The 22,705-nt window shown below is 41.9% G+C and overlaps 2 protein-coding genes across 9 annotated transcripts in view; both read right to left on the bottom strand.

The window, feature by feature from the left end:
* The window catches only part of TTC27 (tetratricopeptide repeat domain 27), a 170,124-nt gene extending 164,791 nt beyond the window's left edge, over positions 1-5,333 (bottom strand). For both annotated transcript variants that reach the window (XM_032410263.1, XM_032410264.1), the window contains exons 1-3: positions 5,024-5,333; positions 3,612-3,789; positions 2,869-2,998 (exon numbers count right to left, since the gene is read on the bottom strand). In XM_032410263.1, the coding sequence (XP_032266154.1) occupies positions 2,869-2,998; positions 3,612-3,789; positions 5,024-5,123 (408 nt within the window). In that variant the 5' untranslated portion in view covers positions 5,124-5,333. The remainder of the gene's footprint in view (positions 1-2,868; positions 2,999-3,611; positions 3,790-5,023) is intronic.
* Positions 5,334-13,568: 8,235 nt separating this feature from the next.
* Positions 13,569-22,705, bottom strand: part of BIRC6 (baculoviral IAP repeat containing 6) — a 226,517-nt gene continuing 217,380 nt past the window's right edge. For all 7 annotated transcript variants that reach the window (XM_032410257.1, XM_032410255.1, XM_032410260.1 and 4 more), the window contains 3 exons: positions 19,718-19,906; positions 17,112-17,246; positions 13,569-14,435 (listed from right to left, as the gene is read on the bottom strand). In XM_032410257.1, the coding sequence (XP_032266148.1) occupies positions 14,256-14,435; positions 17,112-17,246; positions 19,718-19,906 (504 nt within the window). In that variant the 3' untranslated portion in view covers positions 13,569-14,255. The remainder of the gene's footprint in view (positions 14,436-17,111; positions 17,247-19,717; positions 19,907-22,705) is intronic.

Below are 22,705 nucleotides of genomic sequence, written 5' to 3'. Positions count from 1 at the left end.
TCCTTTTAAAAACAACCTGACAGGGACGCCTGGGTGGCTCAGTCGGTTAAGCGTCTGCCTTCGGCTCAGGTCACGATCTCAGGGTCCTGGGATCGAGCCCCAAGTCGGGTTCCCTGCTCAGTGGGGAGTCTGCTTCTCCCTCTGCCTGCCACTCCCCCTGCTTGTCCGCTCTGTCTCTCTCTGACAAATAGATAAATAAAATCTTAAAAAACAAAAAAACAAAAAAACAACCTGACATTACCAAGAAGAGTTGAACATGTATATACTCTAGGGCACAGCAACTCCACTCACGGATATATATATACCACAGCAGAGCTCCCCAACTCTGGGAAGATCATCCTCTCAGCCCTCAGGGTGTCACCTACAGCCCGAGGGCCAGTAAAAACAGCCTCCTCTGCTTTTTCAGTATGCTGTGCTTTGAAATTCTTGCAAATGATTTCCAGAAGATGTGTTCCTAATAGCACTGTATGTAATACATTGGGGGGAAAAAAAAGGAAACATACCATATCGCCATCAAGAGTAGAAGAGACATACACGTTCTAGTATAGTCATACAATTGGAATACTATACAACACTAAAAATGAATAATGGTATCATTTCAAAAATATACCACTGAACAAAGCAAGTCACAGAAGAATGCATACAGTTTGTTTCATTTTATAAAAGTTCAAAAACTGGCAAAACTAAACAATACGTTTTCTAGAGTTACAGAGGTGCTGAAACTATGAAGAAAAGCAATGGAATGATTAACACAAAATTCATGGGACTGGCTCATGGGAGAGGAGGGCCGGGGACACCATCAGGAAGCACACACAGGGGACCTTCTAAGGCAGTATTTCCAACCCTTTCCAAGTCACAGCACACGCAGAGATGCTATGATTAGTGGTGCAAAGCAGGGAACTAGCAAATGCTGCCGACCAGTTCCAAGGCTCTCCCCCCTCCAGCCCAGACCCCACACAGGCAAAGGGGCTCCACATCTGGGGAACAGCGGTCGGGAAACTCTGTTCTACAATGCTGCTAATGTTCTCTCTCAAGCTGTGTGGGAGGAGCAAAGTGGTTTTATTATTTAAACTGCATACACTTCACATGCTTTTTTTGAATCTATGAGGTAGTTCTAATAAAAAAAAAAAAACCAAGGTCTCAAAGTTTCCCACAATCTAGCCTGAATCCCATGAAGTGTGACCTTTCAATGCTGCTCCAGTAGGCTCAAAACCTCCTGCTCCCACCGCGCTCTTCCCCACTCGGAACTTCCGCTCCCGTGACTGCATCCAGACAGACTTTCCTGCTCCTCTCCACCTGTCCGTTTCCTCAGGACCCTTCAGTTCACCTCACGGTCCACTCCCAGCTAAACTGTCTGACAAAATTCCCGTTCCCCACATCTCTTGGTTAACTGCAATAATCTTAACAGTCCAGATCTCTCACGTAACCTACTTCTGTACTGCCTTGAACTGTCCCCTGACTTTACAGATGCTCCTCCACTGGCAGAGCTGAAAGAGGGCTGGGTTTGGGCCCAGGAAATGTGGCCTCCAATCGCCCAGCTGTAAGACCTCTGACAAGGTTCCTTCACCACCAGAGCTTCCATCTTCTCGTCTCTGGGATCCTCAAACTGATAGAACACGTGAATTAAGCACTTGCCCCACATATCTGTGCTCAACAAACACTATGACTTTGACTATTTGGTGAATTTTTAACCTACACTACAGGGCTGAAGAGGCAGAAACTGTTTCATCCGCAATAACAGAGGGAGTGAGATGTTCCATATAAGCAAATTTCTAGACAACTGAAGCATTTCTCTTTAAGTGACATTTTTTACTTTTACTTTACTTTACTTTAGTACTTTAATCACTTTGGATGAAAACCTCTGTAAAGTGCAGATTCAATTCCCTTCTTAGGCATAAGATACAGAAGATCTTTTAACCTTTCGATAATGATTCAGAGCCAGGATTATGAATTTCAATTATTCTACTGCAACATGATACAGTGACTCACCACACTGATGTGTACAGAGCTAATTACTGTGGCTGTCAGTTTATGGCTGCTTTTCTACTTCTTTTTCCACCCCACCATCAGATTGTTTTAAATATATTTTATCTATTTATTTCTTTTTAAAGATTTATCTATTTGAGAGAGAAAGAGCATGTGAGCAGGGGCGGGGCAGAGGGAGAGGGAGAGAATCTCAAGCAGGCTCCATGCCCAGCAAAGAACCCAACACTGGGCTTGATCTCATGACCCTGAGAACAGGACCTGAGCCGAAACCAAGAGTTGGACTCTCAACCGACTGAGCCACCCAGGTGCCCCTATTTATTTTTTTTAAGTAAGCTCTATGCTGGGGCACCTGGGTGGCTCAGTCGGTTAAGCATCTGCCTTGGCTGGGGTGGTGATCCTGGCGTTCTGGAATCGAGTCCCACACTGGGCTCCTTGCTCAGTGGGGAATCTGCTTCTCCCTCTGCCTGCCACCCCCTCTGTCTGCCACTCCCCCTGCTTGTACTCTCTCTCTCTCTCTCTCTCTCGAAATAAATAAATAAAATCTTAAAAAAAAAAAAAGTAAGCTCTATGGCCAACGTGGGGCTCAGGCTCACAACCCCGAAATCAAGAGTTGCACACTCCACCAACTGAGCCAGCCAGGAGCCCCTCTACCATCAGATTAGTAACACTTCTCTCTAATTCCATTCCTGACAGTGGACCTTCTAGAAATACTTGAAAATCTGATCGATGACCAAGGATCCTCAGTACACTTTGTACAAGCTATATATAAAGTCGTATTTTTTCCTACCTACTATTAACTCCAGTTTATAAAGACCAGTTCCTAAAGAAAGAAAAAAAAAAAACCACAATAATAACTATATATGACATTTCCAAGAAGCATACCTCACTGAATTGCTGGAATAAAATAGATGGCAAAAAATCCTGAGGTTGTAAATCAACGAGAGGCCCCGTCCAGTTACTCTGAACAAAAAGTTGCAAACTGCTTACACCAATTAGGAATATCAGCTGTTGTCTGCATATAAGAATAAAAAAACAAATATGAACCACTGTATAACCACAACCAATTTCATTTCAGTTTTACCAAGAAAAATATAAAATATTAACCAACATTTATAGAGATCATCCAAGTACTACAAAACAAAATTTCTGAAACCTAAACAATTTATGTCTCAATGTCCAATATTATAACCATGAGCCACATAGGGCTCTTTTATTTATTTATTTTAAGATTTTATTTATTTGACAGAGAGAGACACAGAGAGAGAGGGAACACAAGCAGGGGGAGTGGGAGAGGGAGAAGCAGGCTTCCCACTGAGCAGGGAGCCCAATGCGGGGCTCGATCCCAGAACCCTGGGATCATGACCTGAGCCGAAGGCAGACACTTAACGACTGAGCCACCCAGGCGCCCCACATAGGGCTCTTTTAATTTAATTACAATTAAATGAAATTTAAAATTCTGTCCCTCAGTTGCACTATTTCAAGTGCTCAACAACCACATATGACTAGGGGCTGCCATACTGGAGAGCCCAAGTTTTCCGACGACTAAAACCACTATCTTAGGCTGGCAAAGCACTATTAAATGTATTCAGTCTGTTTCTCTATGAAAATTTCAAATAAAATTCTACCTTTCAGTTGTGTCCAAATCTGTTGAGTAATCCAGGAATGTTACTATCTGCTTCTCCAGGTAACTGTCCATCTTTTCTTCAGTCATAGTTGTTGAGTTAAAAATATTTTGAGTCAATGAATTTAAGAATATGGCCTCATAATTCCCTTCAAGCAGCAATTGTAAGAAAGATCCACTCTCTGCAATATAAAAAATTAGTCCAATAATTCAAAAGACCAATTTTTTTCATACTGTAAAGGGTAACACTATTAGGTAAATCTACCATTTTACATTTTAATATGAAAAAAATGTGTATCCTTAGAATGCTTACTATACATTAATCACAAAGCACTGAGCAAATTCCCATTATTCTATGAACATCACTTCTTCTACAATTAGCAGCTCATCCATACAATGAGCAGCAAGGTAGAAGTTAGACACAGGAATAATATTTCTCATTAGTAAATATTATCACCCTTCTGGGAATTCAAAAGATTCCTACTGACAAAAGAAGTTTCCACAATCAGGGGTCTAAGGCCTTTCATAATCTGGCTTCTCGTATCCCCACCATACTCCCTGAGGAACAGCTGGTTCTCTCACTGTTCCCCGAATATCCCATGCACATTCCTGCCTCCACTTTTACACTTGTGATTTCTCCTGCTGAGCTCTTCTCCACATCTTACCCTTTAATCAAAATTCTGCTCACGTCTGACTTCTTCCATGAAACTTTTCCAGATCACCAGACTTCACTTGATCTTAGCCAAAAGGCCAAGAAGCGATCCAGATCACCAGACTTCAAAAACTACCTCTCCTGAAGCACCTATTGCATATACACACACACACACAAACACACAAACACACACACCCGCACACTAGTGTTCTAAATTGTTATTTTTCTTCCGGGTCCAGCCTAAATCTCACAACCAGATGTGCCTTTATCTCACATTTATCACTAGTAAATATGCTGTTAACACCTCTCTCCGGTAAATGTGTACTGTTCATAAGAATTGTATCTTTGCTGCCTCGTTTCAGCTTTTATGCTTACCAACTGTGGGGCCTGGAATAAATTACTTAAACAATCGGGCTTTAAACGTCTTCACCTGCAAAATGGTATTAAACGTAATATCTATCTTAAATGTCTATTATAAGGATTAAATGACAGTAAATGTCAAGGACTTAGAAAAGTAGCTGACATCGCCATCGTTGTTACCACTGAGCCTAGGCGGTGAGAAGGTTGGGATCAAGACAAGCACTGAGCCCAGAGGACCCCCACCACATCAAGGATGCAACAATCCAAAGTCTTAAGGGATCAGCTAGATTTCGGCAGAAAAAACAAACAAAAAAAACCAAGGAGGAATGAGAACCCAGCCGGCACCACTCTCCGCTCACAGTCCACACGCTGGCCTCCGTTCCTGGAAGGTTCGCCTTTCTCACCTGAACCGGCGACTCCCTCCTGCTTCCATTGCTGCCGCTCAGCCTCAGTGGGGAAGCCCCTCAAAACTGCCAGCTCCGGTATCCACATCACCCTGGACATCGCTGCAGCCAAAAGGGGTTCTACGAGGGTCACACGGAGTCAACAAAAGAAAGTGAAAGAAAGAGGGTCCAAAGATGCCGAAACCTAGTGGCAACAGATCCTGTGAATACCACCCACAGACCTAGAAGTCCATGTGCAGACATCGTCCCTTGGACGCGGCCATGACAGCAGCGCGGGACACCCTGGGAAAAACACACACTCGGCTCTGGTTTCCGCCTAGGAGACCTACTCAAGACCTTAGTACTGAGCATGCCCAGTAGAGATGCCCCGCCCGGGGAGTGTACGGGCGGCTTGGAGGGCGCGGTCGATTTCAGCCCCGCCCTAAAGGGGCGTTGCCAAGAGCTGTAGACGACATGAGGGGGTGGAGTCGTCTTGCACCACCCACTGAGGATTGGGATTAAAATACAGCTGGAAGCCCGGGTCTCGTCCTGCCAAGAGGTAATAGGCATGGTCTACCGCTTGGGTTCCTCAACATTTTTGGATCAGAACCCTCCTGACTACCTAACCAAGGTCCTTCACGCAAAATGCATGTGGGCCCTTGCTACCAACGTTCGGGTACCATTCCAGGAAGTTCGAGGCCGCCTGAAGTGGAGTCGACCAGCACAAGAACCACCTCTGCAGCGAATAGGTCTTTTTTCTTAGAATGTATTAAACTGTAAGGAAAGTTTTGGGGCTCCTGGCTGGCTCCGTCAGAGAAGCATGCGACTCGATCTCCGGGAAGTGAGTTTAAGTCCCAGGTTGGGTGTTGAGATTACACACATACATGACTAACTAAATAGAAGAAATAAATAACTTTTTTTTAAAGTGTAAGGAAAGTATCTGGTTTTGACGCTACCACTACATAAATCATGACTGAGTGGGACCTGTGGCCCCCCGGCTGGGGCATGGAAGCTTGTGGAGGATAGGCTGAGTCCAGAAACCTGTCACCCCTGCGTGGCTGCCGCTGAGCACGGAGCTGGGGCCTCATTCGCACGTCCTTTCTTTATAGCCAGGCTCCTAGGCCAAAACCGAGGCTCAGAGAGCCAGACCTCAGCGGGGCGGGACTCTGCCCAATGGGCCTGAAGCCTGGACTGTGAGAATGCCATGCACTAGCCAGGGTAACCCTGACCACGCCACATTCTTGGAGAAATCAAAGGCAAGCGATCTCTGAAAGCCTAGCCCAGTGCCGGCTCCACGAAGGGAACTAAATTCTCAATTCACTTTCCTCCTCCGTAGGCTGTGGAGGGAATGGTGCTCAGCCTCTGCCAGCCGAAGCCAAAGGAAGCCAGACCTGGGTTGAGTGGAGAAGAGCAGATGCCCTAGAATGTCTTCTTATTGAGAAGTAATTAAACGCTATTTGTGCAGGAAATGATATTTAATCAGTGTGTCCTTTTGGTTTTTTTAAGCACAAAATCCAGCACTGTCTAAACCATTTGACAGTTGTTAGAGCTATTAAAGCAGAAACACACTGGCCGCTCAACCAGGTTCCTCACTTGTCCCACACAGTGAACTTGGTGCTTTCTCTATAATTCAAGGTTTGTTTAAGTGAGATATGCTTGACAATAATAGTAAGTATATTCATCTCTCTTCAGGCAAATGGACTCTAGAATAAAAATGTGGGAGAAAAATATATGGTCTCAAATGAAAAAAACAAAAACAAACAAAAAAATGGAGTGGATGGGGCACCTGGATGGCTCAGTCGGTTAAGTGTCTGCCTTTGGTTCAGGTCATGATCCCAGGGTCTTGGGATCTAGTCCTGTATTGGGCTCCCTGCTCAGCGGGGAGCCTGCTTCTCCCTCTACCCCTACCCCCTGCTTGTGATCTCTCTCTCTCGCTCTCTCTCTCAGATAAATAGGGGCACCTGGGTGGCTAAGTCGTTAAGCATCTGCCTTCTGCTAGGACATGATCTCAGGGTCCTGGGATCGAACCCCACATCAGGCTCCCTGCTCCGAGGGAAGCCTGCTTCTCCCTCTCCCACTCCCCCTGTTTATGTTCCCTCTCTCACTGTCTCTCTCTGTCAAATAAATAAAATCTTTTAGGGCGCCTGGGTGGCTCAGTTCGTTGGGCGGCTGCCTTCGGCTCAGGTCATGATCCCGGAGTCCGGGGATCGAGTCCCACGTCAGGCTCCCTGCTCAGTGGGGAGTCTGCTTCTCCCTCTGACCCTACCCCGTCTTGTGCTCTCTCTTTCACTCTCTCTCTCTTAAATAAATAAAATAAAATCTTTTAAAAAATAAATAAATACATAAAAATCTTTTAAAAAAATATTTTTTAAAAAACATGGAGTGGATACTGAGCTGGTGAGTAGGATATGTCTACTTTAGGAGTGGCTTGGCTGGACAGTCTGCTGGGAACCCTGATGTCAGGGGTAGATGAACCATCTATTAAGTCTTTTTTCTTGAGCTGGTCAGATTTCTCAGAGACTTTTTAAATTTCCTACCTGGTTAAGTGAGGGTCTGGTTGCCAGAGTTCCAGAGCCAAGCAGAACAAGAAAGCCAGGAGTCTCAGCATTCAAGACCCAGTCTGAATATCAGACCCTGTAGAGACCATGGCAAGGGGAGTGGAAGGGAAGGAGTGGGCAGGGGTTCCTACTGACTGACTCAGCTGTGCGGGAGTCCTCATTGCAGCCCTTCCTCTTCCCCCCCCCCCCATAACCTTCAGTGCCAGGGGTATCTCATGCTCCCAGTTGCTGAGTTGTTCAGGGATTCTTCAGTCTAGATACAAGTTTGCCTTAGCTTTTCCCATGGCATTTTTAGGACTGGGCTTTCTCTGGTCATCTACATCAGTTACTAGCTCCCAAACACGGCATCTCATCTCATCTTCTCTTTCCCTGTGGGTTATGTCTTAATTTTTTTTCTTTACCATAAATTTAGTGAGTTTTGAAGGAGAGACAGCATATATTCAACCTGCCATGTTTACTCTAGAACCTTAAACTGTACTGTAAATGACATCTTTCTCCAAGTAGCTTCAGGTTTGATACATTTATGTGTTTGAACTAATCCTATCTCATATCTTTCTAAGTAGAAAAAGGAGGCAGGATTGTAATGAGCATTTCATGACCCTTCAAACCTTTTTCATATTCATTAACAAATCTCATGTTTAATAATAATAATTTTTAAATGTTTATAGCAGCATTTTTAGTATAGCCAAAAACTGGATACGACCCAAATATCCATGCACAGATGAATGAATAAACAAATTTTGATATATTCATACAATGGAATAGTGTTCAACTATAAAAATGAATAAACTATAAATACATGTAATATACACAAATACCAAAGTAATTATGCTGAGTGAAATAAGCCAGAAAAACAGAGAACATACCAGTCCATTTATATAAACCTAGAAAATGCAAACTAATTTCTAATGACAGAAAGCAGATCAGTGATTGCTGGGGGATGGAGAAATGTAGAGGAAAGCAGAGAGGAATAGGAGGGACACTTTTGGGGAGTGAACAGATATGTTCACTATCTGATTCTGCTAATGGTTTCATGGGAATATATGTATGAAAAAAAACTGTTCAATTAAAATATGTGCACTTTTTTCTTTTTTTTTAAAGATTTTATTTATTTATTTGACAGAGAGAGACAGTGAGAGAGAGAACACAAGCAGGGGGAGTGGGAGAGGGAGAAGCAGGCTTCCCGTGGAGCAGGGAGCCCATGCGGGGCTCGATCCCAGGACCCTGAGATCATGACCTGAGCCGAAGGCAGACGCTTAACGACTGAGCCACCCAGGAACCCTATATGTGCACTTTTTTCTATGTCAGTTATACCTCAATAACACCTTTTTAAAAAATTTGTCTGTTGTATAAAACATAAAATCTGATCTCCTAAGACTAATATTCAAAAGCCTTCACCTGACACACAGTTCTTTCTTCCTTCCCACGGCTGGTCCTCTGCTCTTCCCAAGCACTGTGCCTCTCAGAACAAAGGCCCACAAACACCACTAACCCTCAAGAGAGTTAGCTGGGCCTTTGCCCTGCCACAAATAAATTAACATGGATTGAGGATATAAGATAAAGCAGGTATGGTGTTAAACATGGTTAAATGGATATCTCACTTAACTCTTACAATAACTTTTTTTTCTTTAGATCTTTATTTGAGAGAGAGAGAGAGTGAAAGAGAGAGCATGAGCAAGAGGAGCGTGGGAAGCAGGGGGAGTGGGGGCAGAGGGAGAAACAGACTCCCCGCTGAGGGGGGCCCCCAACACAGGGCTTGATCCCAGGACTCCAGGATCATGACCTGAGCCAAAGGCAGATGTCTAACTGACCGAGCCACCCAGGCACCCCTACAATAACTCTTTAAGGCAAATATTATTAAGCTAATTTGTCAAGTAAGGAAACTGAGAAGTAGGTACCTTGCCTAAGATTACACTAGGATTTGAACCTAGTCTAACCCTTAAAGCTCCATGCTCTCTACATCTGGTGAGCAAAGATGGGTGAGAAGTATGTGACGTATGCAGGTCCAAGCAAGTAGGTAAATCAGTAAAATAACTTCCCTAGCGAACATACTGGAAACAACCCCGGAGCCAAAGTACAGATGCTGAAAATCCCTAACAGCAAAGACTGGAGAAACAGAGGAAAGAAAGGATGTATGTGGTTGAGGTAGGAATGTTGGTAAGAATGTAAGTCAAGTGGAACAGAATAAGACAACTAACCTCCTTGGTGAGAAGCAAGCAGATCCTGCAAAGGTTTCCTTCTTTGAAAACTGCCCTGGTAAGTGGGGACTGAAGCCAGGCAGCCCCATGGTGTCCCCCTAGGCTTTACTTTGTCCTTGGGGCTCCTAGATTTTGACTCTAACCACTAGCACACTTCCCCTCAAGGGTGTGTTGTTTGTCCCACAAAGCAAAATAAGACCCTTTCCTCGATAGGTCTTCATTCAGGTGAAAAAACTATAAGGTTTCAACAAGACTGCACTAGATGCAGTATGGGTACGAAGGAGATATAAATGTAGATACAGAAACAGTGCCTCTCTGACCCACACAACCTGGGCTTGATCCAACCAGCCCTATTTAGAGAGTGCCATCCCTCCCTCGATTCTAGAACACTTCTGGATGCTTAGAATCACATAAGGGGGCCTCATGCCCTGGGAATGAAGCTCTAAAGGGACCCATATATCACAAACACACAAAATAAATGAAAGAATACATGAGGGTTCCTCTCATTCAAGATCCAAGGACACAGGGTGACCTTGAACAGCTGTCCTCTTGATTTAGGCTGTTTAGACTCTAGAGAAAAGGCATCTCAACATATTATCTATGTCCTGATGAATTAAAAATACAGGGAGGATTTGAGTTGCAGAAGCTCATAGGTAAGAGAAATGACAATTGTTAAATTCCCCTCTTGGCATGAATGCAACGGATTCTTGCATACTTAAGTGCCCTTTCTCAGTAGTGATGCTCATTCGTTTACTATTTGTGTTCTGTTTTTGGTTCTGGAGGTATTAATGAAATAAATTTTATTTACTACAGATATGGACAGTGCCTAGAAAACATTTCACAATTTTAAACAACTCAGATGTACCATTCAAATGAGATGTAATATACTATCAATTCTTCACATTAGCCATTAGATGACATCAAATACTAGAACTGTTGAATTTTTTTGTGTAAAAGATTGAATATTTTAAATATTTTAAAAGTTTAGCTTTCTTTATTTTTTAAAAAAGATTTTATTTATTTGTCAGAGAGAGAGAAAGAGAGCACAAGCAGGGGGAGCGGCAGGTAGAGGGAGAACCAGGCTCCGCACTGAGCAAGGACCCTGATGTGGGACTTGATCCCAGGACCCTGGGATCATGACCTGAGCCAAAGGCAGATGCTTAAGCAACTCAGCCACCCAGGTGTCCCGAGTTTAGCTTTCTTTAACCAGCATTGATTTAAAGCTTTGAGAGTCATTGATTATAGTTTATATTTTGCTTTTAATTTTAGTAATTTTAGATGTTTTAGAAGAAAAAAATAGAAAACATGAAACTTAACATTTACCTAAATTTACATTTTTGATGAAAATACATTCAAACTTTATATACTTGGGAAAAATTACATTATATATTTTTAATTTTTAGTTTATTGATGTTAGTAGGACCAGGAAAAGGAAGAGGAAAGAATGGATTCTCTCTCCACTAGAGTCTTTTTTTTATTTTTTTATTTTATTTTATTTTTTTTTTTTTTAAGATTTTTTTTATTTATTTGAGAGAGAGAATGAGAGAGAGAGAGCATGAGAGGGTCAGAGGGAGAAGCAGACTCTCTGCTGAGCAGGGAGCCCAATGCGGGACTCGATCCCGGGACTCTAGGATCATGACCTGAGCTGAAGGCAGTTGCTTAACCAACTGAGCCACCCAGGCGCCCCTAGAGTCTTTTTTTTAAAAAGATTTTATCCGGGGCGCCTGGGTGGCTCAGTCTGTTAAGCGTCTGCCTTCGGCTCAGGTCATGATCCCAGGGTCCTGGGATCGAGCCCCGCATCGGGCTCCCTGCTCCGCGGGGACCCTGCTTCTCCCTCTCTTACTCCCCCTGCTTGTGTTCCCTCTCTCACTGTGTCTCTGTCAAATAAATAAATAAAATCTTAAAAAAGAAAAGATTTCTTTATTTTTGAGAGAAAGCATGAGCGGGGTGAGGGGCGGAGGGAGAGGGAGAGAGAATCTCAAGCGGACTCTGTACTGAGCACGGAGCCCCATACAGGCCTTGATCTCACGAAGCTGCGATCATGACCTGAAGTGAAATCAGGAGTCGGACACAAGCGAGCCACCCAGTGCCCGTGCCTTCTTTATCCTCATCCTTCAAGACTCAGGCCACCTTCCTTGAGGAAGCCTTTCTGGACCACATCCTCTCAATGCCCATTAATATTCTGCCTGAGCTCAGTGTTCCTCCTTTGTGTTCCCAATAGCACCCTGTGAACTCTATCAGAGAACCTCTCAATTGTACCGACATAATGTGTCCATGTCTGTCATTCAACCCTCAAGTGCAGGAACCTGTACCTACTACCAAAGTGAGTGCTCAAAGTCAGCATCCTAGATGGAACCATGTTAATCAGTCTCAAATTTAGACTTTTAGGTCTTGGGTTTGTTTTTTTTAAGATTTTATTTATTTGACAGAGAGAGAGAGAGAGAGAGAGGGAACACAAGCAGGGGGAGTGGGAGAGGGAGAAGCAGGCTCTCCGCTGAGCAGGGAGCCCGACGCGGGGCTCATGGACCTGGGGATCATGACCTGAGCCAACACGTAACCAACTGAGCCCCCTACGCGCCCCTAGGTCTTGGTTTATTAAAAACATGAATTGGACCTTAGAGTACTGGTATTGTTACTTTCCTCTTATAAAACTTTCTGAAGACTAGTGGTGTGAATTGGAGAAAATGACCCAACCTTATTTCAGTGATTAAAAATAAAATCCTGGGGCACCTGGGTGGCTCAGTTGGTTAAGCGCCGGCCTTCGGCTCAGGTCATGATCTCCAAGTCTGGGATCGAGCCCCGCATCGGGCTCCTGCTCAGTGAGAAGTCTCCTTCTCCCTCTCACTCTGCCCCTGCCCCCCACCCCCACTCCTGCATGCACGCTCTCGCTCTCTCAATTAAATAAATACAAATCTTTAAAAAAATAAAATAAAATCCTAAGTTGGAGGCAAACAATACACCTGATACAGCTTTCATCATCCATCCCTGACAGGACCCTGACAGGAAAAAAAACGAAAAGCCTAGAGGACTGACGACTATCCTTTTACTTCTTATTGCTGAGTATTTTAAACCTAGATTTTAGCTAGCATGTGTGTGAGTGACATTTAATTGACTCTTCTTTCTCATAAATTGACTCTATTTTGTCATTCTTGGTGTATGTAGCTTACCACCCACCACACCTAACGGTGTGTGTTACAACTTTTCATCTCCCCTCCCTTATCCATGCTTAGGGAGCACTATGTCTTGTACATCAGACAGTATCATACTCCCTAGTTCCCCTTTTTCTTCACAGAGCAGCTCAGTGTTCAGAATACAGCTTCTCCTTCTGGTCACCTCCAGATTCAAGGTTTCCACACACCACTTCATTTTATATAAATACTGTCAAAAATCACCTTAGCTTTTCCTTTGTGATCCGTGGTCTTTGAAAAAATATCCTTTCCTTTCCCATGCTTAGGTCTTCCAAGTGTCCAATTCTTTGTAGAAAGAGCATTTCACACCATGGCAAACTGTTTTAGAAACAAGACATACTAATACACCTAAGTCTTTATTTATTTGGCTCTAAGAAGAATTTGCATGAAAATGAGCCTGTGTGGCAGGTACAGAACGTACTGTAACAGCACCAGAGAGGAATGCTCTCCGCTCTACAGAGCCTCAGTGTTTTCATACATACATGTGACTTCAGTAATAAAACCAGAGTCCAGGAAAAAAGGAGCCCTTTAGGAAAAAATCAGTTTAGAGTGACTTTTCAAATTGACCATTCCTTCTCATATACTTAAATTCAAATAACGGATACATTCACAGGCCCAAATGTTGGCATAGAATAAAATCATGTTCATTTATTTTTTCTGCATCTTAGAATTAGAAGGCATAAAATTAAATACGTTGAATGTAATAAATTCATCCATACAAGTGCAAGTCTCCAGCTATAATGCATTTTATGGCATATTTATCATTTAAAAAAATGTACCAATAAATCAAAAAAGAGGGAGTATGTCCATTTAACCTTTATTTAAGTGTATGTAGGAGGTCTTCAGAAATCAAAGATGAGCATGAAGATATGGCCAAACATAAAATCTATCAAATTCAGTGAAAAGTTGCTGACTTTAAATAGTAGTTGTAAGAATGACCAATATATATTCTTTGTTAACAACCCCTCACTCTACAGTAAAAAAAAAAAACAAAATAAACATTCAGTAAACATTCTTTCCTAAGGTAGTTTCCCTTATATATCAGTGATTTATCCATTTCTTTGTATACACAAATTTGTTGAACATACCAATCAGTGGTTCTCACAATTGAAAAATAAAAGCACAAAAAAGTTTACACTCTTGTACAGGTAAAGAAAAGATCACCTTGAATTAAACTGGATCTCCTTAAGGGCATAGTATAGTTTCAGTTTCAATAACTATTACATAATTAGTTTCTTACATACAAATATTGACATATTTGGCTTGTGCTTCAAAGCCTTTGTGTCTATGAAGTCCATGTCACTGCAGCTCATAATTTGAAGTCACTGGGGAGGTCTTTACTGCTGCTGGGTTTGCCCTGATCATGCACTAGAGTCTCCTCAGCACCCGCTGCAGCGCTGCACAGCTCCGAGGCATCATCAGCATCGGGGTCCAAGCCTTCGGGACAGGGAAGTTTTAGCAGCTCTTCCCGGAGCTGAGCAGTGTGACGCTGTATAGGGGAAAATGAGCGATGTAAGAATTACTAACCCTGATATTCTAACATAACATCATTTGAGGGAGGAACTGAGTTTAAAACAAAACCCAAAGCATTAGGCCTACAAATATTTATTGAGCACCTTCCTTATGTTAGCTACTGTAAGAAGCAGTGAACAAAATGGGCAAAAACCTCTAACCTCAAAATAACTGATGTTGCTGAAAAGCCCCGAGTAGCCCGCGCACAGCTCCTACCCATGCCGCCTACCCCGGTAGGAGAGACAGCATTACTGATGATTTGTAAGATACCATTCACGTATGGTAGGTACACTTTGAAATTACAGACAGTAACATCTTGACTTATAATACATCTTGTCTCTGGCTAAATATTTTTTAAGATTGATTTTTTAAATTAATTAATTAACGAGAGAGAGAGAGAGAGAGAGAGAGAGAGAGAGCACGCGCGCACATGCGAGCAGAAGCAGTGGGAGCGGGAGGCAGAGCAGGCAGAACAGGAAGAGGGAGAAGCAGACTCCCCGCTGAGCAAGGAGCCTGATGAGGGACTTGATCCCAGGAAGGAGGGATCATGACCTGAGCCCAAGGCAGATGCTTAACTGACTGAGCCACCCAGGCGTCCCTCTGGCTAAATATTTTTGACAGCAAGTCCATAAATGAAAATAAACCCACCATTATTTTACTGAATACAAACACGTATTCATCAGGTACCAGGTCTTGTGTAGAACATCTGCAAAATGTTTTACACTAACAGTCTCACGTAATGCTCAGAAAAAGCCTTAGAAACAATTTTATTTATTTTTAATTTTTTTGACATATAATGTATTATTTGTTTCAGGGGTACAGGTCTGTGATTCATCAGTCTTACACAATTCACAGCGCTCACCATAGCACATACCCTCCCCAATCTCCATTACCCAGCCGCCCCATCCCTCCCACCCCCCTCCACTCCAGCAACCCTCAGTTACAATTTTATCATCCTATTTTTTTTTTCGTAAGTAGGCTCCATGCCCAGTGTGCAGCCCAACACAGGGCTCAAACTCATGACCCTGAGATCAAGACCTGAGCTGAGATCAAGTCGGACGCTTAACCAACTGAGCCACCTGGGTGCCCCCCTAAATTTTGTTTCTAATTTAAGCAAGTGAAAAAGAACCAGAGAGATTATATAATTTTGTATTCTACCATTTAGAGAAAGATGTAGAGATATTAACAGAGAGGGGACAGTTGTCTATAAATATTAATTTTTGGTTTATAATTTTCTATTGGGAGAGAGATGACCTCAAGTATCACACCAGGGCTTTGAAAATTAACTAACCAATGTTTACAGAACAATTTTTATATATGAGACACTGTGTTCAACACTGACAATATAAAAGCAATGAGTAGAATAAGGAAGATATAATCTCTGACTTCACAGAGACTAACTTTGGGTTGGAGGCCTAAGACCTATAAACAAGATAATAACAACTACACACTTGTAGCCATTTGTAAGGTTTCAAAATATATTAACATGCTGGTTAACTCGTAATTTCTCTAGCTCCAATTTCCCTTCCACTGTGGACAACAGGAGAAAACATTAGGGAAGGAGAAAGAAAAATTTGACAATTATAAGGGCTTAGCTGAGGGGGAATCCTATGTCTTTATTGTGGGATTATTAAGCCAAGTAGCTGCATATGTTTCTCAAGTAGCACTCAGCAGCGAAGGTATAGTTGGATGACAGAAATTTGGGCTGATTCAGGGATAGAGATTTCCAGGCCTGAGCGACACAGAAATAACAGAGTAAAAGAATCTGAGATATAAGCAAGACACCAACTGACATAACAAAGCCAAAGAAGGGTGGACTTTCGTCACTAAGGTTTTGTTTAAAAGAAAGAGCTATCTAAACACAGGTTTGGGGAAGATCGATTTGGTTATGGACTACAGAAAGAACTAGAAGGGGAGAACTAAGTCCAAGGAAGCTGGTCAAACAGACTAAGCTGTGGGAACTGAAAAGAAACAATGGGGAGAGGGGAGGCAGCCTCCCCCTGAAGGCAGCACTGATAAGACCTAGTACTGACCAAGTATACTAGATGAAGGAGGAGTGAAATAGTATCTGAAGATTTTAAGACAGAGAAAAATGATTTATATGAAAAATATAGGATGCCTGGGTGGCTCAATCAGTTAAACGACCGACTCTTGTGTGTTTTAACACACAGAGGGTATTATAGAAGCTTAAACTGAAGTGATCTAAGTCAAGGCAGGTTTCCATAAAGTTAAATTTAAGCTGCAGATGAATGGCAGTGAGCTAGCAAGAGCAGGTGAAAATGAGAGTAAAGGCCTGGAGGGGAGAGTTGAGGGAGCAGAGAGGGGAGCCAGGGTCGCTGGTGTGGAGAACTGGGTGTGGGGACCTTGGGTAGAATGAAAAGTAAACTGCAAAAGAGAAAAGGTAAAGAATAAAAAAAGTCATTCACAGAGCACATGTTGTTGTCAACATCCTTTTTAGGAAGTGTCAACTCATTGTCAAAAATTGATGTCCCTTTTCTACAGACTTTTGGGTAGCAACTTAGGCCTCTGAACTTAAATGTTGTTTCTCTGAGTCCTGATTCCTCTACCACCTGGTAACTAGGGCTCTGTCAATGACTCTACAGCTCTTCTTGTGAAGCCGCCAGCAGGGCTCCTGTTCGGATGGCTTACTCACCTTGAGGGCTGCGGCGTGGTGAGACATAGTTCTGCCCACCCGCTTATCACTGCTGTACTGCTGGATGTCCGCAATCCACTCCTCACACTGGGCCATGATCTCAACTCTTTTCAAGTAAAAGTGTTTGTGTATAACCTTGAGAATAAAACAGCCAAGGCAACAAAAGGTGTTCGGGTCAGAATTTACAAAGAAATGAAATTTAAAAGACAATCGCAACGTTTTTGTCTCCACAAAACTCAGTTTAGTGAATTTTACATTAACAGGGAGGAATCAGGCTAATGACATCAGCTGACGTGTGTTGAAATGCCCAGCTCTACAGGAGAAAACAATGCCCAAGATAAACCAGACATTCAAACAGTTAATCCTATCAGAGAGAATAAAGACAAATACAATGTCATATATTCACAAGGTGAGCACTGTAAATTAATAACCAGGAGAAAATAATTAGGAGGGTACTGACAACAGAAAAACTGGCAAATTTTCAACCTTTAAAAGAAAACTCTATAAATACCTAAATAACTAAAAACATTCCAAATGTCAAAGATATTGATACAGAAATCAGAACAGAGCCCTAAAAACAGGCACTATTATTACTTTGTTAATTTTATCTTCTGGTTAATTTATAGTTAAGATTGTACTTTGTAACGTTAACTTTCCTCGTTTGCTTGAGAGTGAGCGAGCACACGTGCAAGGAGGCTTCCTGTGTGTGGACTGGAGGGAGGGGCAGAGACAGACGGACAGAGAGAGTCTTAAGCAGGCTCCATGCCCAGTGCGAAACCCCACGTGGGGCTCCATCTCACAACTCTGAGATCGAAACCAAGAGCCACCCAGGCGCCCCAAAGGTAACCTTCCTTGTAATAACCGTGGTTTTTACATGCAACTTAAAAAATTCTCTTTGAAAAATTAGAATTTCTTCCTTCCTGTGTAAGCAGTAGGAGTCTACTTCTGACATATTTAAGTTAGAAAATAGATCAATTTGGAAATATATCAATTAAAAAATACTATTCTGGGGGCGCCCCTATCCTGACTTCTTTAAGCATGTTAGTTTTACTCATTTCTGAACTTTTTATAAAAGGAATCATGAAATGTACTTGTTTATGCTTGGCTTCTTATATTGTAGTTATATTTGTCCACACTAACGTGCATAGCAGTTCATTCATGCTGCTGTATTCCATTTTATGAATATTCCATAATTTGTCTATTCATTCTTTTGATAGACAAGTGAACTGTTTCCAGTTTTTGACAGTTACAAATAATGTTATGAACATTCTCTATACCCAATTTCTAGGAAGCACATACCAAGTAGTAGAACTGCTAGTCACTCAGCATATATTCAGCTGATCAGATTCTGCTAAAGAGTTTTCCAAAGCAGCTATACTGATTTATATTCCCATCAGAAGTGCATCAGAGTTTCAGTTGCTGCACATCCTAACATTTGGTACCAAAAGTCTTTAAATTCCTAGATATGCCGAAGAGTTAGAAAGGGGCCAGACAACGTGGGGCTTTGTAGGCCATGGTAAGGACGTTGGGTTTTCTTCTTCATATAATGGGAAGTCAATGGAGACGATGAGATTATGTGTGGTAATCTCTGCAGAAGGACAGGAGTGGAAGCAGGAAGACTGGTGAGGAAACTACTTCAAATATCCAAGCAAGAGGTAGGTAACGGTGGCTTGAAATAGGTTGGTAATGGCCAAGATGGTTTTAACCACCGTATTTTCATTATGTTTTGGAGGGTGGAGCCCAACAGGATTTGTCATTAGACTGAACGTGTTATGTCAGAAAAAGAATCAAGTCACAAGGGGTACAGGTATGGGGCTTAGATGACAGTGCTTTTACTGAGAGAGGGAGGGAAGTAAGGAAGAATATAATCATATTGGCATGCGTGGGTGGCTCAGTCGGTTAAGCGTGTCTGCCTTCGGCTCAGGTCATGATCCCAGGGTCCTGGGATCGAGCCCCGTCTCGGGCTCCCTGCTCAGCGGGGAGCCTGCTTCTCCCTCTGCTGCTCCCCCTGCTTGTGCTCTCTCTCTTTCTCTCTCGCCCTCTGACAAATAAAGAAAATCTTTAAAAACAAACAAAAGAATACAATCATATTTTAGGAAGATTATGGAGAGACAACTAACCACAGGGAGAGTCACTTTTCAGGTGATGAAATAAAAGCACTTGTGAATATCAAGACAGGTTTCAGAAACTTACTAAGTCCAACTTTTTCCTAAAGGAAAGAAAATGTCTTCTCTTCAATATTCACACACGGATATTAGTATAAGGGCAAAGTTTCTATTTGTAAGACAACTTTAGAAAGTACCTTGACCTCTAATAAAAAATAATATTTTTATGAGAACTACTTTAAAAACACAGTTTGCTAGTAGAATGGTAACTGTTAAAAATAAGAAATTAAAAAATTGTCCCAAAATATAGTCAGATGCCTTGTAGGAAGTAGGTGGTTTTAAAATTCACCTCTATTATATTATTACTCATCTTTTATGATTAAAAGTATAGTTAAGTTTAGTATACCACAGACTATCTAAATATAAAGGCAGGTACAATACTAATAAACAATATTCTATAATGCCTTTAATAAAGTATTTCATTAATTTTATTGAACATACCTCTTTAAAGCACGGTGAAGGGTTTCTGATTTGTTCTAGCATTGCCCACTTAACCGTTGCTTGTCTAATGTTTCCATCATATTCTCGAGAACTCTGTGTGCCACTGGGAGTGCCTCTGGACCGTTCATATCCTGGTTCATTAAAATAAGGCTCAGCTACTAATATAAGGGACTGAACAGACACCAACACCTGAGGAACAAAGAAATAAAGACAAGTTATAATTGGACATTTTTATTACCAGTAAACTGATATCTTTTAATATGTGCTTCCACGTATTTTTATCACCATAGAATTGATGTTAATCATTAGGACACTGAAATACTGTATTATTATTATGTTTTTAAGATTTTATTTATTTATTTGACAGAGAGACAGAGCGAGAGAGGGAACACAAGCAGGGGGAGTGGGGGAGGGAGAAGCAGGCTTCCCGCTGAGCAGGGAGCCCGATGTGGGGCTCCATCCCAGGACCCTGGGATCATAACCTGAGCTGAAGACAGACGCTTAACGACTGAGCCACCCAGGCGCCCCTGAAATACTGTATTATTAAAAGCAAAATTAAAATAGGTACAGTAGTGGGGCACCTGGGTGGCTCAGTCAGTTAAAGTATCTGCCTTTGGCCCAGGTCATGATACCAGGGTTCTGGAAACGAGTCCCGTATCAGGCTCCCTGCTCAGCGGGGAGCCTGCTTCTCCCTCTGCCCTCTCCCCGCCCCCCACCCCACTCATGCTCTCTCTTTTCCTTGCAAAAATAAATACAAAAAATCTTTTAAAAAAACAGGTACAATAGACTCATAATATTTGTATATCTTATATTTTATATTCTTGAATCCTTGAAAAAACAGAACTAAAGATATTTCCTGAAACTGCTATAAAAACATTTATTTATAAACATCCCACACCAATTTAAACATTGTGCTCTAACTGTCCTGACTCTCAAAGAGCATAATGGTAACCATGCACTCTTAATAATACTCACTTGTAGGAAAAACGAGCCAAGACGCAATCTTTATTTTTACTCCAAGGAAAATAAATACTTTTTAAAGGCATCTTGTATTTGCCTTTTTTTTAATAACTTTTTTTTTTTTTTTTAAGATTTTATTTATTTATTTGAGAGAGAGAGAGATAGTGAGAGCAGGAACACAAGCAGGGGGAATGAGAGAGCGAGAAGCAGGCTTCTTGCTGAGCAGGGAGCCCGATGTGGGACTCCATCCCAGGACCCTGAGATCATGACCTGAGCCGAAGGCAGATGCTTAACGACTGAGCCACCCAGGCGCCCTTGTATTTGCCTTTTTAAAAAAGATTTATTTCTTTTAGAGAGTGAGAGAGCACAAGTGTTGAGGGGCAAAGGGAAAGGGAGAGAGAATCTCAAGCATACTCTGTGCTGAGCATAGAGCCGGACGTAGGGCTCGATCTCACAACCCTGAGATCACAAACTGAGCCAAAACCAAGATTCGGACGTTTAATCAACTGCTCCACTCAGGTTCCCCTGCTTTTTAAAACATACACCACTTTGGGGGGCACCTGGGTGACTCAGTAGGTTAAGCAGCTGCCTTCGGCTTAGGTCGTGTTCTCAGGGTCCTGTGATCAAGCCCCACATCGGACTCCCTGCTCAGCCGGGAGCCTGTTTCTCCCTCTCCCTCTGCCTGCCACTCTGCCTACTTGTGCTCTCTCTCTCTCTGTAAAATAAATAAATAAAATCTTAAGAAAAACCAAACGAACATACACCACTTTGGAAGTATACAAATGCTACTTTATTTTTCTTCAGTGAACTCAGCTATGTAGGAGTCATAACATTCATTTTATGGAATTTTCTGGAAACTTGGATTATCTGACTTATTTACTCATTTTATTCACAGCATACTTTACTGTAGCCATAAAACTGGGCATGAAAAAAACAGTAAATTAAGAAATCTTTGGAAGGAAAAGATTTCTCTTTTTTAAAAGGAATTGATTTTCAATATTAAAAATTATCTAGCTCTGAGAACAATGTAAAATATTTAAGTCAGAGACCACAGTAAGCAGAATAACTTGCCCCTTCAGAACCTATTTCTTGGTCATCTGTAAAATGAAGATAACAACTACTTAAAGAATGGCTGTGAGAATTAAATAAACTTTCATTGGGAGTTAAGCAGTAGTGCTCATTAAGTTTAATTTATCCACAGTGGCTATTCTTTCTTGGAGTAAAAATAACAGCAGGCATCCACAAAACAGTATAATGTAAAACAAAATCATTTCTACTCTGAAAATAGTCTTTTTACTTAATGTAACATGGGCCTGCAGGAAAGCAGTCAGCATGAGTTCCATTTTTTTTTTTTAAAGATTTTATTTATTTATATAACAGAGAGAGCAAGAGAGGGAACACAAGCAGGGGGAGTGGGAGAGGGAGAAGCAGACTTCCCACCGAGCAGGGAGCCTGACATGGGGCTCGACCCCAGGACCCTGGGATCATGACCTGAGCCGAAGGCAGCCGCTTAACCGACTGAGCCACCCAGGTGCCGCATCATGAGTTCCATTTTGATCAACAAAACTTAAAAGAGCTACCTGGATCAAACCAAAATATGATGTTTATCATAGCTACATCTGGCTAAAGTGTTAAGAATATGAGCTGACAATGAATAACAGAAAAACACCCATTACATAGCATAGTATATTAATATACATACAGTTATATTTAAGTTAATAATAAACAATATATTTTCATTCTATAATACAGGTTCCCTGATTCCTAGTCAATCCTTTGATACTTTAACAAAGTCAAGAGTTACAGACTTTTATTCATAAGCTGAATTTACAGTCCCTCTCCTCTTCAGTTTTATATTAGTATCCACAAAAGTGCAAGAGGTTTTCATTGTAATTTGTTTGGAACTGACCAAATCAAGAACCATGTAACAGCTTCCTTTCACTATCTGTGTGAAAACAAAAATTTTAAAGCTGTTGGATGGTCTTCTACCAGGCCACTCAACTAGTTAGCAATCAAGTCTCCTACAGT

The sequence above is a fragment of the Phoca vitulina genome, unplaced genomic scaffold (assembly GCF_004348235.1).
Source record: "Phoca vitulina isolate PV1807 unplaced genomic scaffold, GSC_HSeal_1.0 scaffold12, whole genome shotgun sequence".
Lineage (NCBI taxonomy): Eukaryota > Metazoa > Chordata > Mammalia > Carnivora > Phocidae > Phoca > Phoca vitulina.
Note: the sequence above shows the minus strand (reverse complement) of the source record. Positions and strands in the feature narration are given on the sequence as shown.